The 19,113-nt window shown below is 48.6% G+C and overlaps 1 protein-coding gene across 1 annotated transcript in view; it reads right to left on the bottom strand.

The window, feature by feature from the left end:
- Positions 1-2,474: 2,474 nt before the first annotated feature.
- Cnnm4 (cyclin and CBS domain divalent metal cation transport mediator 4) overlaps positions 2,475-19,113 on the bottom strand; it is a 41,097-nt gene continuing 24,458 nt past the window's right edge. The window contains 6 exon segments of the mRNA XM_040729584.1: positions 2,475-4,877; positions 5,610-5,791; positions 10,945-11,041; positions 11,303-11,472; positions 12,695-12,829; positions 13,097-13,240. Of these exon segments, the coding sequence (XP_040585518.1) occupies positions 4,680-4,877; positions 5,610-5,791; positions 10,945-11,041; positions 11,303-11,472; positions 12,695-12,829; positions 13,097-13,240 (926 nt within the window). The 3' untranslated portion in view covers positions 2,475-4,679.

Genomic DNA, 19,113 nt, shown 5'->3' with positions numbered 1-19,113 from the left:
CAGATGATCCTTAAACAGTCAGTATCCAAGCATATGCAGAATCCAGGCTGCTGGTGTGGTGTTTCAGTTTGGAGGGCTCTTCTTGTCTCTGCAACCCATTGCCTCACCTCTGGTTCATCATCTCTGCTCCATCACAACCTCAGTGGAGACACTTGACTTTTATTTAAGTTTCTTATGGGCCCTCCCTGGGACATTTTCCTTGGTGGTTGCTTAGGTCAAGCATTTATTTCTACTTTTTATCAGAACATTTATTTTTTATTTTTTTTCCAAGACAAGGTTTTTCTGTGTAGCCCTGGTTGTCCTTGCTCTGTAGACCAGGCTAGCCTCAAACTCAGATATCAGCCAGCTTCTGCCTCCTGAGTGCTGGTATTAAAGGTGTGCACCACCACTGCCTGGCTAAACATTTATTCATTATTATTATTTAAAATTCATAACTACTGTAATCCCAGCATGCAGGAAGCAGAGGCAGGATAAATAAAATTTCAAAGCCAGCCTGGGCTACAAAGAAACCCTGTATTAAACAAGACATGGGTCAGTGAGATGGTTCAGTGGATAAAGGCACCTACCTCACAAGCCTGGTGGTCCAAGTTCAATCCCTAAACCCATTTAAAGGGAAGAGAGAACCAACTCCACAAAGTTGTCCTTTGACCTCCACACATGTGCTGTATGGTGCCCGCACGCACACACACACACACACACACACACACACACACACACACACACACACACGCATGCGCACGCACACACACACATTTTAAAATAAAAGAATATGACAAGACAAACAGCTATGGGGGATGACTTCCCTGGCTAGCTTCTGCATTTCTCAGTTCCAATGTCCCTAACTTGGTATGATCTTCCCTGATTATGTTGACTAGACTGGGCCAAGGATCTAACCAAGATTTTCATTTGCTCGTTTGACAAGCATTTCCTACACTGCGTGCACTTGGGACCGGAACCTTTCTAAAGGCTGGGACTCTGGTAGGACAAAAGCTTCCACTCTCGTGGTGCTTGGAATCCAATGCTGGGACAACAGAAAACACTCAAGACTGTATTTCTAAGACCTAGCAGAAAGTGTTACAACGAGAAGAAGGGAACACTGAGGAGATGCTGTCTGAAATGAAGGTAACCAAGGAGGTGACTTTGAACAGGGGTTTAAGTGACATGAGGGGCACGCCTTGCAGACGGGAAGACATGTCCTAGTGTAAGTGTCAGCAAGTGCAAAGACCTTGAATGACGATCCCTTCTGGGGCTCTTCCTCACAAAACTCACTGAGAGGTTGGTAGCAGCTGATGTGTAGCAGGAGCTCAGCACCAAACATATCTTTGGGACAGACAGATGAATGTCATTTCTTCCCATTCCTGTATACACATATCTATGCTACCCTTTCATCTGAGATATTCTTTTTGTTGCCTACCCAAATGCTTTCTCCCTACCACCCCGCCCCCCATTGACAGGGTCTTCTTAAACAGCCTAGGCTAGCCTCAAATTCATGATCTTACTGCCTCAGCGTCCTGTGTGCTAGCTTACATGTGATAGCATGCTCAGTTCAAGCAGGGTAATGGAAGAAAGGAAAGCAGATGGAGCTCTTAAAGCCAGCTCTTACATAGCAAGATCTTGTCTTAAAAAAAATGCATGGTGGTACATTCATTTAATCCCAGAACTCAGAAGGCAGAGGTAGGTGGATCTCTGTGAGTTCGAGGCCAGCCTGATTTATACAGCAAGTTCCAAGACAGCTACAGAGTCAAAACTTGTTTTGAGAAACCTTGTCTCAAAACAAAAACAAACAAAAAACATAGACATGATGGTGCACACCTGCACGTCTAGCATTCAGGAGGTAGAGGCAAGGGCATCAGCACCTATTTGACACTCCCTAGTGAGACCCTCTCTCAAGCACAAATAAAACAACCTCCAATTTAATGTTGAGCTTTGCTTTCTTGATTCTCTGGCCTTGGAGCACGGGGACTGCACATGCTAGTTTTCCATATGCGTGCATGCCACAAAAGGGTTCTACAGCTACAATTCTGAGTGACACAGCCAGGAGGAAACCCTCAGTCAGCTGTCTCAGGAGATGGACGCTCCAACCCCGAAAGCACATCAGGCCGTCAAGATACACAAAGTAGCCTCTGCGTGCTGCGAAGCAACACAATCCCAGACAGTTCTTATCCCCCGTCGAGGGAAGAAGGGCAATTTGCTCATCCTGACTGCCCCGTCCCAGCACTCACAAACGGAATCCTATGACATCTGGTTTATTTGCCCTGCTTCTGCCAGCAGCTACCACTCCACAACTCCTGTGACAACTGCCTTGATTATAATATTTTCAAAATTACAGTTCTGTTTGCATTTCACTTCCAAACAGTTCCAGAATATTCAATCGTCCTTTGTCCCGTCACAAGTGATAGCCAGTCACTTCTGTCTCTACAGCATACAATAAATATGTCCAGAAGCAAAACACCCGAGTTATATACTCACCAAGATTTATATGCCTTTCATTTTTTATTACCAATCAAAAATAAATTCCATATATTGTTTAGCAAATATTATCATTGTTTTGTGACAAAAGACACAAGAGTCATAACAACAAAACTCCCCGAGAGTCAAACTCATAACAATGCCAAAATAAATCACAAAAATATACAAATTAAAATCTTAATGCAAAATAAATAGGAGTCACTTGCTACGGCTACTGTGACTTGCCTACCCACTTGGATGCCACCTGGGAAGTCTTCCTTACCTTAGAAGACATACAGATCAGGTCAGTTCCAGGGTATGGCTCAGCCCAGGAACCAGAGGTTGGAAGAGGAAGTGAAAAATTGCACTGGGAGGAGGAAGTCGGGAGACCAGTAATATTTGGAAATAATTATGACCCTCTGCAAGAAGTGATTCTAAATGGGGTGGGGGTGGGGGAGGGCTGGGAGGGGAGGGGGCCTGTCTGTCGGTGGTGACTGTGTATGCAGAGAGGTGACTGTGGAAGTTGTGCACCTGCTACTTCTGCCTCACACCCACCACGTGGTTTTGCTCTACCTGATACTTAGGTCTCTTAGGAACACAGCAGGGCAGCTCCTCTAAGGACGTTTCTTAAGGACATGAGGTCTGGTGTCTTTTTTCCCTGAAAGTTGAAAACTACTTTCTTCGCCAGGCTTCTAGGAGTAAATTCTGTGAGTGGAGTACAAGACACCCTGGCCCTAGGAGTTAGGATTCTCTGAGTACACAGACAGCAGAGTACTTGGGGTGACAGGACTCCACTGGCTGAGGGAAGGAGTAGATATATATTACACAAAAGGCCTGTGATCTTGCTCCCCTGGATCTTACACCCCAACAAAAGGGAAGATGTGGCCCTTGGTCAAAGTCTCCTAACAAGAGAGGTGTGGAGCTCTGAGCCACAGCCTGATTCCACTCCTGATTCCACAACTCGGGTAGGATTTCATATGGTGTGCATTGCCCAACAGTACCAACAGCATCGGCCTGAGCTTAGCTTTGGCCTCTAACTAGGGTAATCCTCAGGCAAAGGGGACTGGGCTAGCCACTGCATGCCACTAGGTGAAACCCTCCTTTCCTGGGTCCTTAAGTGGGCAAATGAGGTCAGGTGGGATCCTCCGTCAACTACACAGGCAAGGGTGTGATAACCCAGCTTGGGTGGCTTCCAACGTGTCCTGTTCCCAGTTCCTAGAGGGATGAGTGTAGAGATCAGAATGGGGGGCTGGGGAAGAAGTTTTCCTGGCTGAACTGTTGAACCCTGACTCTTCTTGCAGGTGTGGGTGGGTATAGTAGTAACTGCTAACACAGATACCTACAGTCACATTCAGCCCAGGAACCAAAAGGAGTATCCGGCAAGTCACCTCTAATGTAGGTGTTGTCCCCTCCAAGAGGAAACCTTTGGTAAAACTGAGAGCATGGCCAAGAAGCAGATAAGCGACTGTAGAGCCAAAGACCATGCTTAACTCTTGGAGCCAGACCCTTACAGGAGAAAATTGTCCAAAGAGGAAGATGAGAGCCGGGGGTGGCTCTCGGCCGAGTCTCGACTCACCAGGAGAGCCCGTGGACAGAGTTCTAGGAGATCACTGGATCCGGCCGTTAAAAGGGGAGATGTAGTCCTCTCGTGGCCAGGATCATCATGTCCCTGATGGGATCCCTCAGTGATGCATGTGTCCTAGCAGTTGATGTCAGGGTCATTTGGATCCCAGACTCCCCAGGCGTCCCCTCCTGTGGGCTCCAGGCCCACACTGCTGTAGAAGAAAGACTCCGAGAGCGACAGATGCAGGCTGCAAGGGCTTGGCCAGGAACACATTATGGCTGTTGCTTCCTGGGGTGAGGAACCCTCCTCCCCTTTTAAAGTTTGTAGGGTTTTTTGAAAAAAAAAATTTTACATAAAGTTCCTTAACCCTGTCTTCCCTTCCCAAAATGATATTTAAAAAGAGGAGCAATGAGCCTAGCTTAAAAATTCTCTCAGTGTTTAAAAAAAAAAAAGACAAAACCAGCCTCTGCTCACCAGCTGGGCAGGCATCATGTCAGAGCTGTTAAGAGGTCCCCATCCGCAGCCAGATCCCCTGGGAGGGATGTCTAGTTGCTCAGTCACGCAGGATATCTACCTGCTCCCCTTCTAGCCTAACAGGCTCCCTGACTTCATATGGGCCCACTGGGGAGACCCCTGCAGGGCAGGCAGGAGTCCCCGGGCCCTCCTGTCAGATGGCGCCTTCCTGGGATGGTCTGTGCAGCAAGGAGTTGCGTTCATTGAGAAGAGTCGTGGTCTCGTCTACCACAGGCAGCTCCGACTTCTCAGCAAAGTTCTCTGAGCAGGTGGCACAGCCATCCATAGGGAGCTGAGGGCTGTTGTCCATGCGGGAGGCCAGCAGCCCATTCTGGTACTGCTGCCTCGTGATCTGCAGAGCGAGGAGGAGAGAGAAAGAGAGAAGGATGGGTGTGCGATGCCGGGCTGAGATGTGAAGATCCACCTAGACCAGGCAAGGAGAGATGTGGCCAGGTGGGGCCTTCAAAGACAGCTGGAGGGAAAAGTGTTCTGGGGACAAACAAGAGGGATCCACAGGGAAAGGCACATGCCACAGAAGCTTGGGGACCTGAGTTCAATCCCCAGAACTCACATCAAAGTGGAGAGAGAGGACTTTGGTCTTTGTCCTTTGAACTACACGCACACACACATACATGCACGCACGCACGCATGCACACACACACACGTGCCTCACCACCACCATCACCAATTGTCTTCGGCCAGGCATGGTGGTACCTGTCTGTGATGCCCACACTCAGGAGGCTGCAGCAGGAGGCTTTCAGAGCTTGAGGCTAGCCTGGACTATACAGTCAGACCATGTCTCAAGAAAACAAAAATATAAGAAGTGGTTCACTGTTGGCCTGGCACGTATGACGGCCTGGATATATCTCCAGCACTACAAGAGAAATACAGTAAGTGACATCTAAAAAAGTGGGGCTGGAGAGAAGGCTCAGAGGTTAAGAGCACTGGCTGCTCTTCCAGAGGTCCTGAGTTCAATTCCCAGCAACCACATGATGGCTCACGACCATCTGTAATGAGATCTGGTGCCCTCTTCTGGCCTAAAAGCAGAACACTTTACATTGTACACATAATGGGAGGCATTTACCTTAATGTACTGCAGGTCTGTGAGAGCCCGGACACTGAAGTCAGACACATACTGGCCCAGAATGCAGCTGCCGAACTGGTTGCTGCCTGCCAGGGATGAGGAGGACGCCATGTCTGCATTGCGGTCTGGGTAACTGAGGGAGGCGGAGCGGCTGAGTGGAGTCGGGTGGACTGGGGACCGGTCTGTGGGGACAACAGATAATCAGTACAGAGCCTGCCCTAGTGCCCACTCCAGCTCCTTGCCTGACCTCAGCCATGAATGTTAGGGACTCCACCCATGTCCCCACCAGGAACAAGTCACAGTTCTCAAGGGCAAACAGAAGTACACACACAGAACATCTAACTGCACAAGGTCAGTGAGTTAGCGTGCTTGAAAGTGTCACATGTAAATGTTAAGAATGTCACCCAGACAAGCCAACCAGAAAATAAAAACCAAGACATGTATGGCTACAAAACCCCTCATTAGTCAATAGAGCACAATGATTTCCCTCGTGTGACAGTCAAACCACTATCCTGTTCTAATACCAACTTATGTCATGTGACCAAAACTTAAAAATAAAAAACGGGAGAGAGATGGTTCAGTGAAGAGAGCTTGTTGCATAATCATGAAGACTTTTAGCATTGGGATTCCAGCACCCATGCATTAAACCTGGCTTCCAGTCAACATCAGTAATTCAGTTTTTAACAAGGAATCTGGTAAGTTCTTCTGGCCTCCACATGGAGGTGCACACACCACCTACACATTCGTATATATCCATGCAGACACAAATAAATAAAAATGTAAAATATTTTAAAAACTTTTCTGAAGCAAGGTCTCATTACACAGCCCAAGTTGGCCTCCAACTCGGCATGCCTCCCTATGGACAACTCAGCATTCCCACCCACCTCCAACTCGGCACGCCTACCTACCGCCCATGGGCTGGGATTATAGACCCAGCAGCATAACTGCTTTAAAATGTGTATTTTAAGACAAAACACATATATTAAAAGAAAGAACACACAGGCTGAGCTGAGTGGCACATGCCTGTAATCCCGAATTTAGGAGGTCAAGGTGCGAAAGATCATGAATTTTAGGCTAGCCTCAGCAACACGGTGAAATCCTGTCTCAAAAAAAAGGAAAGGTGTACAGTTTGCATTCTCACTATGAATCCTACCCTGGCAACATGGTACCTGTCACAGCCTACAGTGCTCTTAAAGGAGTCAAAGATGTGCTGTACATGTAACCCCAACCCTGGCAGGGGAATGGACTAACAGGCCCTTGTCCCAGAAAGCCAGAGGTCCCAAAGGCAGCACAGCCCTCCCTCCCCAGGTAGTGACTGGAGTCCAAAGGAAGAGAGAAGAAGCTAGATTATCAGCCATCCTTGACTCTTCGTTATAAGAACACTCAGAACAGTGAAATGCACAGAGAAGCTAACTCTGAAGAACGAGGGGACTCTCTCTATTTGAGCAGCCAGGAGTGGGCTGAGTGGATTTGCTTTCCATAACTATGAAATTACTAGACACTAAGTTAGCGCCAACACAGTGGGGACAGAAAGAATGCAGGACCCAGTGACTCAGTGGACCGATGCAGCCTTTAGCCAAGAAAGACTATGCAGGTACCCGTGCAGGCTGTGACTGTCACTTAGAGAAAACTAGGAACGTACACTCTGATGACTCAATGACTTCGTAGTGGCTGTACTACTAAAATCAGAAAACAGGGGACTCCTGGAAGACCACGTCCAGGGAGGGAGGGAGGACGAAATTCTGGCATTATTACTTAATACTGTTACACTAAGCAAGATGGCTCAGCAGGTAAAGACACTTGCCGACTCACCTAATGACCTGAGTTCAATGCCCTGGACCTGCACAGTGGATGGAGAGAGAGAACTGACTCTCACAAGTTGTTCTCTGACTTCCCATGTGCACATGTGCACACTTGCTTGTACACACACACACAAACTGTAATAAAATTTAAAAATAGTTCATCTTCATTATTTGAATGACAAGATGCTCTTTAGTTAATGTTTACTAACACAGGAGGAGCTGACTTTGCTTGTTTACTACAGTCCTGGGGACCAAACCCAGGGCCTGGACCACATTAGCCAAAAGCTCAATCACTGAGTTCCCAGGCCTACCTGGCATGCATAACCAGCCTGGGCTACACAGTAAGTTCCAAGTCATTCTAGGCTACAGAGCAAGATTCAGGGTTCAGAAAAAAAATTATGAACATTGTAAGGTGCCATTTGGGTGCTGGTCACTGGACCTCAGCACTCCATAAGAGCGGTTCCCACTCTTAACCATTGAGCCATCTCTCCAGCTCCTGTTTATAAAACAACTGTTTAAAATTATTTATGTGTTTTATCTATGAGTGTTCTATCTGTATATACACCTGCTTGCCCGAAGAGGGCATTGGATCTCATTATAGACGGTTGTGAGCCACCATGCGGTTGCTGGGAATTGAACTCAGGGCCTCAGGAAGAGCAGCCAGTGCTCTGAAACACTGAGCCATCTCTCTAGCCCCTTTATTTTAATTTTCTCTTTTAATTTATGTGTGTGATGTGTATGAACGAACATGCATGTGAGTATGTGAAAACCACGGTTCTCATGGAGGTCAGAGGACAACTTTCAGGAGTTGGTGTCTCATCACACCATGGATTCTGGGGACTGAACTTAGGGTGCCAGGCTATGAGGCAAGAGCTTTTCCCTTCTGGGTCCTCCTGCCTGCCCCGATGAGGAAATTTATGGAAAAGCATCCATTTTGGATACAAACACCAAGGTTCAAGCAGTGGATGTATAAACTCCTGGCCACCCATGAAATAAGAATAAGAACAGGAGAAGGCGGGAAGGCTAAAGTCAGTGAGTGATAGCTAAGTTACCATTTTACTTATCATTTTTAAAACGAATAGCATGTATTGTGAAACACTAAGAGAAAAATCTACACACAAAAAAGTAAAAATTGCGGGGCTGGGTATTTAGCTCAGTGGTAGAGTACTTGTGTGAAGCTTTGCGTTCCATCCCCATAAACACACTCACACACACACACACACACAACACGGTGTGGGGATTAAACTAATTATAATCCAGGCATGGTAGCCCTTTAATCCCAGCACTCGGAAGGCAGAGGCAGACACACCTCAGAGTCTGAGGCCAGCCTGGCCTACAGAGTAAGTTCCAGAATAGCCAGAGCTACACAGAGAAACCCTATCCAGAAAACAACAACACAAACTAATTATAAAAATATACACCAGAACTAACTGATTGGCTTGTCAAGTTTTAGAGCTGCCGGGGCTCACCAGCTTGGCCAGAATCTGAAGGCTGACTGGGTCCTTCCCACGTTGCAGCTGTAGTGCCGTGGGGATCTTCAAACTAAATGTCTCTAACTGCTCCCATGATTCTTAGGAGAGGCCATCTCCAGAACCAGCACCTGCCATTTAGTTTTTTCCTAAGTACTTTCGGGTGGCATTGCCACATTTTAGAAGTTAGAGAAAACAGAAATAATGAAAGTTGGACTTGATCTTTAGGCTATGAAGAAGAACAAGGAGGTCTAAGAAAGCAGATGGGATGACATGCCATCCCGCAGAAGTTTGTGAGTGGGCTGGAGCAGGGTGCTGGCCAGCTGGGCTGTTTCCTCTAGGCTACAGAGACACAGGCTTGCTCAGGAACAATGCTCCACTCCCAAGTCCATCATCTGAGCATTGTATATGTTTCTGTATCTGTTGGGTGATGCTTTCTCAAGGACTGAAGGACCCACCCATGCAGAGACAAAACCCATTAAGAGTCAGGCTGAACCCTGAGCAATTCTCCAGGTTCCTATGGGAGCCTTTAGAGCAGCTGCAGTACAAAGCTCTAGCAACAGGTGGCACTGTGCACTTCTCTAGCATGCCGTGTTACCTGAGAGCCAGGAGAGCAGGGAGTTCAGCTTGCCAGGGGAACACCCAGCCTGCACAGGAGGCGCTGGAGCAACAGAGGAGGAAGTCAGTGACCTGGGAAGGGTCACAAGCCACAGGAACAGGATGGAGAGGCAGATTCGATGGGCCAGGCACCTCAAGCAGGGTAAGCTGGGAGTGGACACAGTCCCATCTATGGGACATACTCATATGGGAAGGGTGCACAGGACAGACCCAAGAGCCCTATGCAGCGAAAGTGTGCCCAGAGTCATCTCCCCTGCCTTACAGCCATTCCAAATGTAATGACCGAGGGTCAAGTGACTGAGCCCAAGACCCAGGGAGCTCTCTGCATCAGCAACGGGAGGAATCCCTTCTGAACAAGAGCTCCCCAAACATCAGGTAGATAAACACCTACAATCTCAGCATCAGGAAGCTAAAACGCAAGAGGATGAAGGGTTCCAGGCCAGTTACAAAGCAAGACCATTCCAGAATATCAAAAATTCCCTAAGCAAAAAGACAAGGATGCTCTCCATAGGGACAGGTCAGTCTTCCTTAGACCTGACGAGTTCAGGCGAGGTGCACCGGCTCTGTAGCCCAACTTGTTTGCCTGGGAGCCTGTAATACCCTGGCTCATCCTAATGCATGGGCAGAGAAAGCAGTGGTCATGCTGTGTCGACATTCATGGACGGACGCCCTGGCCCTGTGCATTGGGAGCTTCTTGTCAAGGATAGTGGTAAGAGTAGCACAGGGATTCTCTAGGAGTTACAGTACCCTATTGGCATAGCTGCTCTAGGCACCAAAGATTGCTTTTATTCTTTCCCCAGCAGTAAGCTGGCACCCCTCTGCCAAGGTCAGAGTGTTCACACAAGGAAAAGTCTAGGAGGGTGAAACGTGCTAGGGTGTTGAAGTTTCGTCTTTCCTCAACATGACCTCTTAAATTAACAAGGGACACCTGAGCCACCCGAGACCAGAGGTCATCCTTGATGGAACCCAGCTCCCAATGGCTACCCCTACTATCAGAATCAAATGTGACCAAAATGCAGTAGTTGAGGCCCTGGAAAACCAAAGTCATCTACAACTTACCCTGGCAAACAGGCTCTGAGTTACCTCCTGACAGCAAAACTGTATACCCCAACTCTCCAGCCCCTAATCCTTCATGGGCTTCCCATCTTGCCCTGATGTTTTAGTCAGTGATGGTACAGGGGTCTCCTACTGATCCCTTTTAATCTTATCATACTGCAGTCAAAGGCGGCTGATCATTTCAACCTCCAAAGGCCATGACCTGCCTGACTCTCCGCCTGTGCAGTCCTTCCCACAGCAGCTGGTCCCCACACGACCTCAGGACACTGTCTCCGCCTCTCTTGCCTTCAGTCTTCCTATGGGGAAGGTCATTCTGGTCCCCTAGGCCTGGAAGCTTGGGCCCTTAATTTACAAGTGTCAGCACACACAAGGACCTGGCCCACAACTCACCTGAGGCTACTGAGGATAGGGCCATGGTCCCGTAGTAGGAGAAGGCACCGGTCTCAAACTTCATGTTCTCCTTCCCTGCTTCTACTTCCACTTTCCCCTGAAAGAACACGGGGTAAGATTACAACACTGCCCAGAGACGTGGTTTGAGGCCTGTGTGGCAATAAGAGAGAGTTAAACTGGGGCATCTCTACAAAACAGGGAGGCATGAATGCTGGCCCGGGAGCCTTGCAGCATTCAAGGCCTTGACCTGTGGGCACAAGAGTGGCCTCTCCAGGAGGCTGCACACTCTCTAGGGTTCATCGGAAGGCGGGGATGCAGACGTTGGACGGAGCCCCGAGGTCCAGAGTCAGAGGCTCACCTGCAGGATGAGGATGAAGTAGTCAGCCGGCTTGTTTCGGGTGTACAGGTAATGGCGAATGTAGTACTTGTTGTGCTCATCAAACTTGAGTTCCTGAATGACGTCTGGGTATTTGAGCAGCCGGAGGAGGATTTTCTCTGATATCAGAGAGGGGCTAAACTGGGGTACCTCTGCAGGAGAAAGAGGAGACTTCACATGGGGCTAGGACAAGGTGGCCCTGGACTGGCTCACTGCTGTGCCAACATCGAAGTGGCCTTGGCCACTCTGTACTAGGGTGGCTTCCTTCCTGCTTGGGCCATTGCTTCGGGCCGCACCTCCCTGGGAAAGGCCACACTTGGCTTCTGCTGCTTGGATGGAATCTGTCGGCCCACACGGCTCTAGTACTGACAGTCATGACCTTGGGCAGATAACTGAACTTATGTGTCTCGGTTTTCCCATCGGTAAGATGGGGACAAAACGTCCCTGGGGGGTCTCATGTTCAAGTGGGATAACACAGCATTTAGACACACTCTTCCCTTGTGCATGCTAACGACATGTTCCTACAATTACCACTCTCTGCACCAACAACAACTAGCAAGAAAACACAAAGGGAGAGGAATTCTTGCACCTTTAGCACGTGAGCCAGAGAGGAAGCTGGAGTAAGGTGAAGGCATGGGTGGCCACTGTTCATCTCAACTGTCACCCAGGTCCCAAAGGGTGCTCTGAATCAGAGGTGGGAAGAGAGATATGCCACTGGACAAGTCAGCTAGCAGGCTGACCTGTGGGCACGGGGTCTCCCCCTGCATAGAGGGAAGCTGGAGGGCTGAGCATGGTGCCAGGAACTGGCTCTTGAGGGCAGGTGAGCAGGGATGGGTAGAGCAGATTGCAGGGCCACAGCCTGAAGGGCCTGGGGCTCCCAGGTACTCCCTTGGGTGGCTCAGTGCTTAATTTGTAAACTGGCAAGGTTGTTCCTAGAAGTCTGTGACAACCACTCATGGTGAACAAACCAAAGAAGGAAAAGGGAGCAATACCCGGCACTCACTGCTCGCTCTCTCTCTCTCTCTCTCTCTCTCTCTCTCTCTCTCTCTCTCTCTCTCTCTCTCTCTCTCTCTCTCTCCATGGGAGGAGGGGCCAGAGGCCCAGAGGCCCAGGGTTACTCCCTTTGTGACTGTATTTCCACACATGGGGAAGGCACTTCCCACACTCTTTTTTTTTTTTTTAAGGTTTATTTATTTATTATGTATACAGTGTTCTGTCTGCATGTATGCCTGCAGGCCAGAAGAGGGCATCAGATCTCATTACAGATGGTTGTGAGCCACCATGTGGTTGCTGGGAATTGAACTCAGGACTGGAAGAGCAGTCAGTGCTCTTAACCTCTGAGCCATCTCTCCAGCCCCCTTCCCACACTCTTACCTGTGGCCAGGAATCGATGAGCAGCCAGAAGAAGCTGAGGTGAGATTTTTACTTTAAGTTCATTGTCAGCATCCTTGAAGGCAGAGAAGTCACGTTTGTTCTTTATAGACACCCGTTTCCGGGTTCGATTGTCAGCTGCAAGAGGGAAGGTCAGGAATTGAGACCACTGACTCCCGAGGACTGGAACCTGACCCCCTAGCTCCCAGGCCTCTCTCCACAGGGAGGGCAGAGGAAGCATCATGTTCCCCCCTCACCACAGTCAGTGAAGGGTACCTAGCTGGCCACTGGGCATGACTCGGGGGGCCAGGGCCTCCATACCCCTGAACTGAAGTCTTTCTACCTAGGGATATCAAATTTCAGACATCAATGGGACTCTGGGCTGCTGGAGGGGGCTGAACTCACTGTACATGTCCGACTCATCCAGGATCTCAGACTTGATGATCTCCTCAATGACGTCCTCCAGGGTGACCAGGCCCAGCACCTCGTAGAAGGGGTCACCCTCACCTTCATTGTTCACCCTCTGCACAATGGCCAGGTGGGACTTCCCTGTAGGACAGCCAGCACACTAAGTCAGGTATGCAACTCCCCTCAATGCAAGGTCAACGCATTCATGGTTGAGTCCCTGGGGCAGAGACACTACAGTTTCTTTTCTTTTTTTTTTTTTTTTTTTTTTTTTTTTTTGGTTTTTCGAGACAGGGTTTCTCTGTGGCTTTGGAGGCTGTCCTGGAACTCACTCTGTAGACCAGGCTGGTCTCAAACTCACAGAGATCCGCCTGCCTCTGCCTCCCGAGTGCTGGGATTAAAGGCGTGTGCCACCACCGCTCGCCCGCAGACACTGCTCTTATGAACAGGAAGAACCCCAGTAAAAGCATGACACTTGGGATCCTTAGTCTAAAGAGGATGGAAATTGGGTATGGTGACTCACATCTGTCATCCCAATACTCAGGAGACAAAGGCAGGAGGATTGCTGCAAGTTTGAGGCCATCCAGGGTGACATAGTCAATCCCAGGTTGGTCTGGACTATATACAACCCCCATTACATAACGAAGAAGAAGAGGAAAAAAACCTAAAGAGGACAAAAATGACAGGTCCTGCCTGGCACTGCCTGCCAGGGGTTCCAAGGCTCCAGGGAAGAGGGAGGCCAAAGTTCAAAGCCATAGGAATCCCTTGGCCAGGGGTACATATATGCCAGTTTGACAGTGGATCTAACACTGCCCACGGCCTTATGGATTACCACGCTCAGTCCAGCCTCACAGCTCTGCCTGGCAAACTCCCCTGCAGGGAACCAAGGATGGCCACACTGCCCAAAGCCAAGGCTCTGGGTCTCAGAGCCACTACCTGTATCAGGCCTGGCAGGACCCACAGTTGGAAAGGCCTTCCCCTCGACCTGATACAGCGTTAAGAGGCCAGTGAGTCAGGACCTTCTGCAGAAGTACTGTGGGTGGAAATGCTTCTTAGGCAACCTGTGAGGTGTCCATCTGGCTCTCATACCTCAGGGAACAAAAACAGAAATAGCCAAGAAGGGCTTGACCCACTCTAAGAATGAGCAAGTATGCTTGCGAGGGCACACATACACACATACCCACCACCCAACGCACATGGTGAAAGCTCTGGACATCTCTGCAGGTTAAGTCTGGCTCTCCCACACGGCTTGTTCCATGCCCCAAACTAATGTTCAGGTCTCACATTCACATTAGAACTGATTTGGAACACTCTTGGGAAAGGGCGTCTGCCAGGGTTTTCAGGCTACAGACAATGTCTCCGTCCCAAGAGGGACTGATTCTACAGGACTGCTATGGCCCCCTGGGGATGGTAGTGAGAATCAGGGTCTCAGGAAGAAGTAACTGCTGCAGCTATACCCACAGGACGAGGGAGCATGGCTTCCGAGGTTTCTACACATATGCCAGTTATTGTGCCACCCACAGGTTGTAGGCAGAACCGTGTCTGCACCCAATGACAAACTCCCCAGTGCCTGTCTAGAGAGGATCCAACAAAGGCAAGGTATCTACCAGAGCCAAGGCCTTGGTATCCAACCCCAGGTCCCCTTGTGACTGAGGAGTGTCTCTAGCGAGCAACATGTCGAGGGGCTTGAGCTACCCTGACCAAACAGGGCCAAGAACTAAAAGGAAGCATCTTTTAGCATCTTCGATGACGCCACTTAAACCCTATTGATGAGGGCCAGTGTGTCTGTGTGTGGCGGGTACAGAAAGAGGCCCACACGTTAGTGTAGCCGGTGGACAGGTAACAGGACGTAACAGTTAAGTAGACTAAGACAAGGCAAGTTGTCTCAAAATCAGGGGTCGGTAACCTTTAACATTTCACTTCTAAGAATTTAGCCTTCAGAGGCAGCTGTCACAAAAGCACAAACACACAAAAGAAAGGGCGCCCATCACAACCTTCTCCTTCACAACCCCAAAGCAGAACCCTGCTAAATCAGCAGACACAGCGACCCTGGACAGGAGCCCTCGGCTGCTCATAGACCGTGATAGAGCTGGACGGACAAAATGCAGAACAGAGCCCCACAAGCACTCAAAAGTAGCAGAACAACGGTGTCAGTTGCCCAGGAATGAGGAGGCCCAGGAACATCTAGTAGTGGTGATAGGGTCCTATTTTGGCAGTGTACAGAGTTTGGGGAGGGTCCTCTTAAGCCTCTCTGGCCAGAGCCAGGCTGTTCTATTAGATGAGCATGTTCTAACTTAAGGTCTGAGTGACAGCTCAGGGGTGGAATATGTGTCAGGTGTGTGCGAGCCCCAAGCTTCATCCTCGGCACTGCAAAATAAAGGCTGGAAAAAAATCTGCAAGGACAGGGCAAACTGACGGGAGGCTCAAGGGTGGGTAAAGATTTTGTGTCTCTGGTCCAAGCTGTATCATCATCATCACCTTCTTCTTCTTAGACTTTTAGTGTCTTAATTATGTGTATGTGAGGAGATGTGCGTGCGTGCGTGCGTGCGTGCGTGCGTGCGTGCGTGCATGCGTGTGTGTGTGTGTGTGTGTGTGTGTGTAGCTGCCCACAGAGGTGGGAAGGCACCAGATTCCCTGAAGCTGGAGTCATCAGTGGTTATGAGCTGTGCTGTTGAGAACCAAACTAAGAACAGTAAGTGCTTTTAACCAGAGAGTCATCCCACCAGCCTGTAACTTTTTGACAAGGTTTGGGGAGCAGCATCTTTGTAGGATTGGAATTCAGTTACCACCCAAATCAGCACATTCCTAGAAAGAGCCACAGGCTCTGAGCAAATCTTAGCACACAGTCATGGTTCTCCTGGGACTACAGGAAAGGCTGGTGGCTTTTCTTTTCTTTTCCTTTTTTCCTTCCTTCCTTCCTTTCTTAAGGTTTATTTATTTATTATGTATACAGTGTTCTGCCTGCATGTATCCTTGCAGGCCAGAAGAGGGCACCAGATCTCATTACAAGCGGTTATGAGCCACCATGTGGTTGTGGGAATTAAACTCAGGACCTCTGGAAGAATAGTCAGTGCTCTTAACCTCTGAGCCATCCTCCAGCCCAGCTGGTGGCTTTTCTAAAGGGCAGAAATGTTACTGCAGATAAAACAAACCCTGCGCTGTCTCGGCCCTTCCACGACTCTGAGGCTCCTTTGTGGGATCCATCACCACACTTAGGCACCTTTTCTGGTGGCAGCCACTCATGTGACAGGCACTTTGTAGGTTGTAGCCCTGGGAAACCACTGAACAGTCAGCCCTGCTCTATGCCAAGAATTTTGGACACTGACCCTAAAGATGGCTTGCCCACTGGGCCCTACAAAAATGTTCCTGGCTAAGAAGCCATTCAGTACCCTCTGCTGGGCCAGTTCAGGGCCCCCCAGGTCATGTGCCTTTTCCTAAAATGCTTTGTCAAAGGAACACCTGTTTGTCCTGGCAGAACTTCCTCTCCTGTGGAGAAGCTTCTGTCAAGGTCATCAGTGACCTCCAATGGTGAGGTCTCACTCTTAGAGGACCTGCTGGCAAGGGTCCTCCCTCCCGGAAATCCCTTCTCCCATTGGCAACAGACACTGCTCTGCTGCGGCTGAGCCCAGGGCTTCTTCCTTTTCTCTGATCTCTAGTTTGTTTTGGGCTTTTTGGTTTGGTTCTTTTTTTTTTTCCCCCTCAAGACAGTGTTTCTCTGTGTAGCCCTGGCTGTCCTGAACTCGCTCTGTAGACCAGGCTGGCCTCAAACTCATGGAGATCTGCCTGCCTCTGCCTCCCCAGTGCTGGGACTAAAGGAGCATACTACCACCACCTGGGCTCTAGTTTGTTTTTTTTTTTTAATTAAAAGCCGGGTGGTGGTGGCGTAAGCCTTTAATCCCAGCACTCAGGAGACAAAGGTAGGTGAATCTCTGTGAGAAACCCTGTCTCAAAAAACCAAAAACAAGAAAAATAAAAAACCAAAAACAATAAAAATAAAAAAACCTCAAAACCTGTTTAATGTGTGTAAGTGTCATCCTGGATGGATGGATGTACATACACCACATGCACGATTGGTGCCCCTGGGGGTCAGCAAAGGGCGTCAGACCCCCAGAACTGAACTGGAGTTAACAATTAATTGTGAGATGCCAGGCTTTGGTGTTTTGCTTTTGAGATAGAGTGTACCTTGTAGCTCAAACCAACCTTGGAAGTCAAGGTTTGTCTGACTCAATTTTTAAGTGCTTGAATTAAAAATGCTTATGGAAGCATGCCACTATGCCTGCTTCCTCCCTACCTTATATGCTGGAGGGCTGAGTCTTTGCAGCTGGCACCTTGCCTAGGGACTTAAATAGTTGTATGTCAAGATATTTTAAAAAAGAAAAGCTTTGGTGTTTTGGTTTTGTTTTTCGAGGCAGGGTCTCATGTAGCTGAAAATCACCTTGAACTCCTGACCTTCCTGTGACTTCCTCCCAAGTGCTGGGGTTACAGGCCTGCACCATCCTGCCCAGTTTATATAGTGTTGATGATGCTACCCACGGCTTCATGCAGGCTAGGCAAGCACTCTATCAACTGTGCTGCATTCCTAGACTCTAAGTAAAATTTTGTAGCCCTCTCCTGTGCCCCCTAACTTTTCTATTCTACTACAAGCTAAAAGCCTTAACACCTTGAACCTAACAGCTAAGAGGTAGCTCATGTGGCCCTCGTCTTTCTCATCTCTGCTCTAGACAGCTCGATTCTGTCCTTTCTGTCAGACTCAGAAGCGGTGGCGAGCCTTGCCTCCTGTCTTTCCCTATCCCTCCCTCCTCCTCTACTCAGTTGCAAAGGAAAGGTGGTAAGTGAGGGAGTGGAGAAAGGGATGCAGACTTGAGAAAGAAACATTTTAGGTTTCAGTAATTTTGAAGTCCCCATACTGCTGACTTAACATTTAGAGTAATTGATTATTGAGAAGAAAGGAAATCAATGGGCTTAACCATCACTGGCCACTGCATGCTGAAACAGAGAGCAACCTGCCTGCCAAGATTCGCCCACTTTCAACAGTGTCATTACTGTTATAGGATAACCAGTCACTTTCTGATGGGATATGAAGTCTGGTGCAGTAAACTTGGTCAAAAGCCCACAGTTGGGAAGGTTATAGGCCCCAAACTGGAGTTTAGAGTTGTTTAGCTAAATGGTCATATTGTTAAACTGCTTTCTAAATATTTATTTATGTTTATACCCACAGATTCATGCTGCTCTCAGCCTTAGTCAGAGAAACTTTTTTACAGTGGGCACCTGTAATATGGACTCTTTCCTGCCAGCTGCCTGGGTCCCTCCACTGTCTCTGCCCCCAAATAACACACGAGACACTATATTAATTATGAAGCTGTTGGCCATTTGCTGTGTTTCTTATCAGCTAGCTCTGACTTAATTATTAACCCATAACTACTAATCTGAGTATTTCCACATGGTCTTCTCTTACCGGAGAAAGGGTTCGCACCTCTTACTTCTCTTGTGTCCTACATGGTGACTGACTGTAACTCCATTTCCCAGAATCCTCTACCTCTCCTAGTCCCACCTATCTTGCTTCCCTACTGGCCAACAGTGTTTTATTTATCAACCATTAGGACAAACATATACACGGAAGGACTTCCCCCATCAGGTAGCAGTTAATGCAGAGATTCCTAACTAGCCAAGGTGCAGAAAGTGACTGGGTGCTCAACCCTAAATGGTACAGCTGTTACCACCACAACCCCACACCACCATCAACATGCAAAGCTCAGGGAACATCAGGAGAGATAAGGTGGGAAGAATGTAAGAGCTGGAGGGTGGAGAGGAGAGCTGTGCAATGTGGTCTTGTGGACATGACATGGTCAACACATTCATGAACTCATAGCTATGATTTCCTGCACAAGACTTGCACAAGATCAAGCCAGCAAAACTGCTAAGTTGTTAACAATACTCTAGTGGATGGTCCCACACCTACGTGCATATGGGCAGCACCAACTGGACTCAGCACATTTCTTCTTTTTTTAAGATTTACT

This window comes from Mesocricetus auratus, unplaced genomic scaffold, assembly GCF_017639785.1.
Source record: "Mesocricetus auratus isolate SY011 unplaced genomic scaffold, BCM_Maur_2.0 Super-Scaffold_100021, whole genome shotgun sequence".
Lineage (NCBI taxonomy): Eukaryota > Metazoa > Chordata > Mammalia > Rodentia > Cricetidae > Mesocricetus > Mesocricetus auratus.
This window is presented reverse-complemented; position numbering and strand designations above follow the sequence as displayed.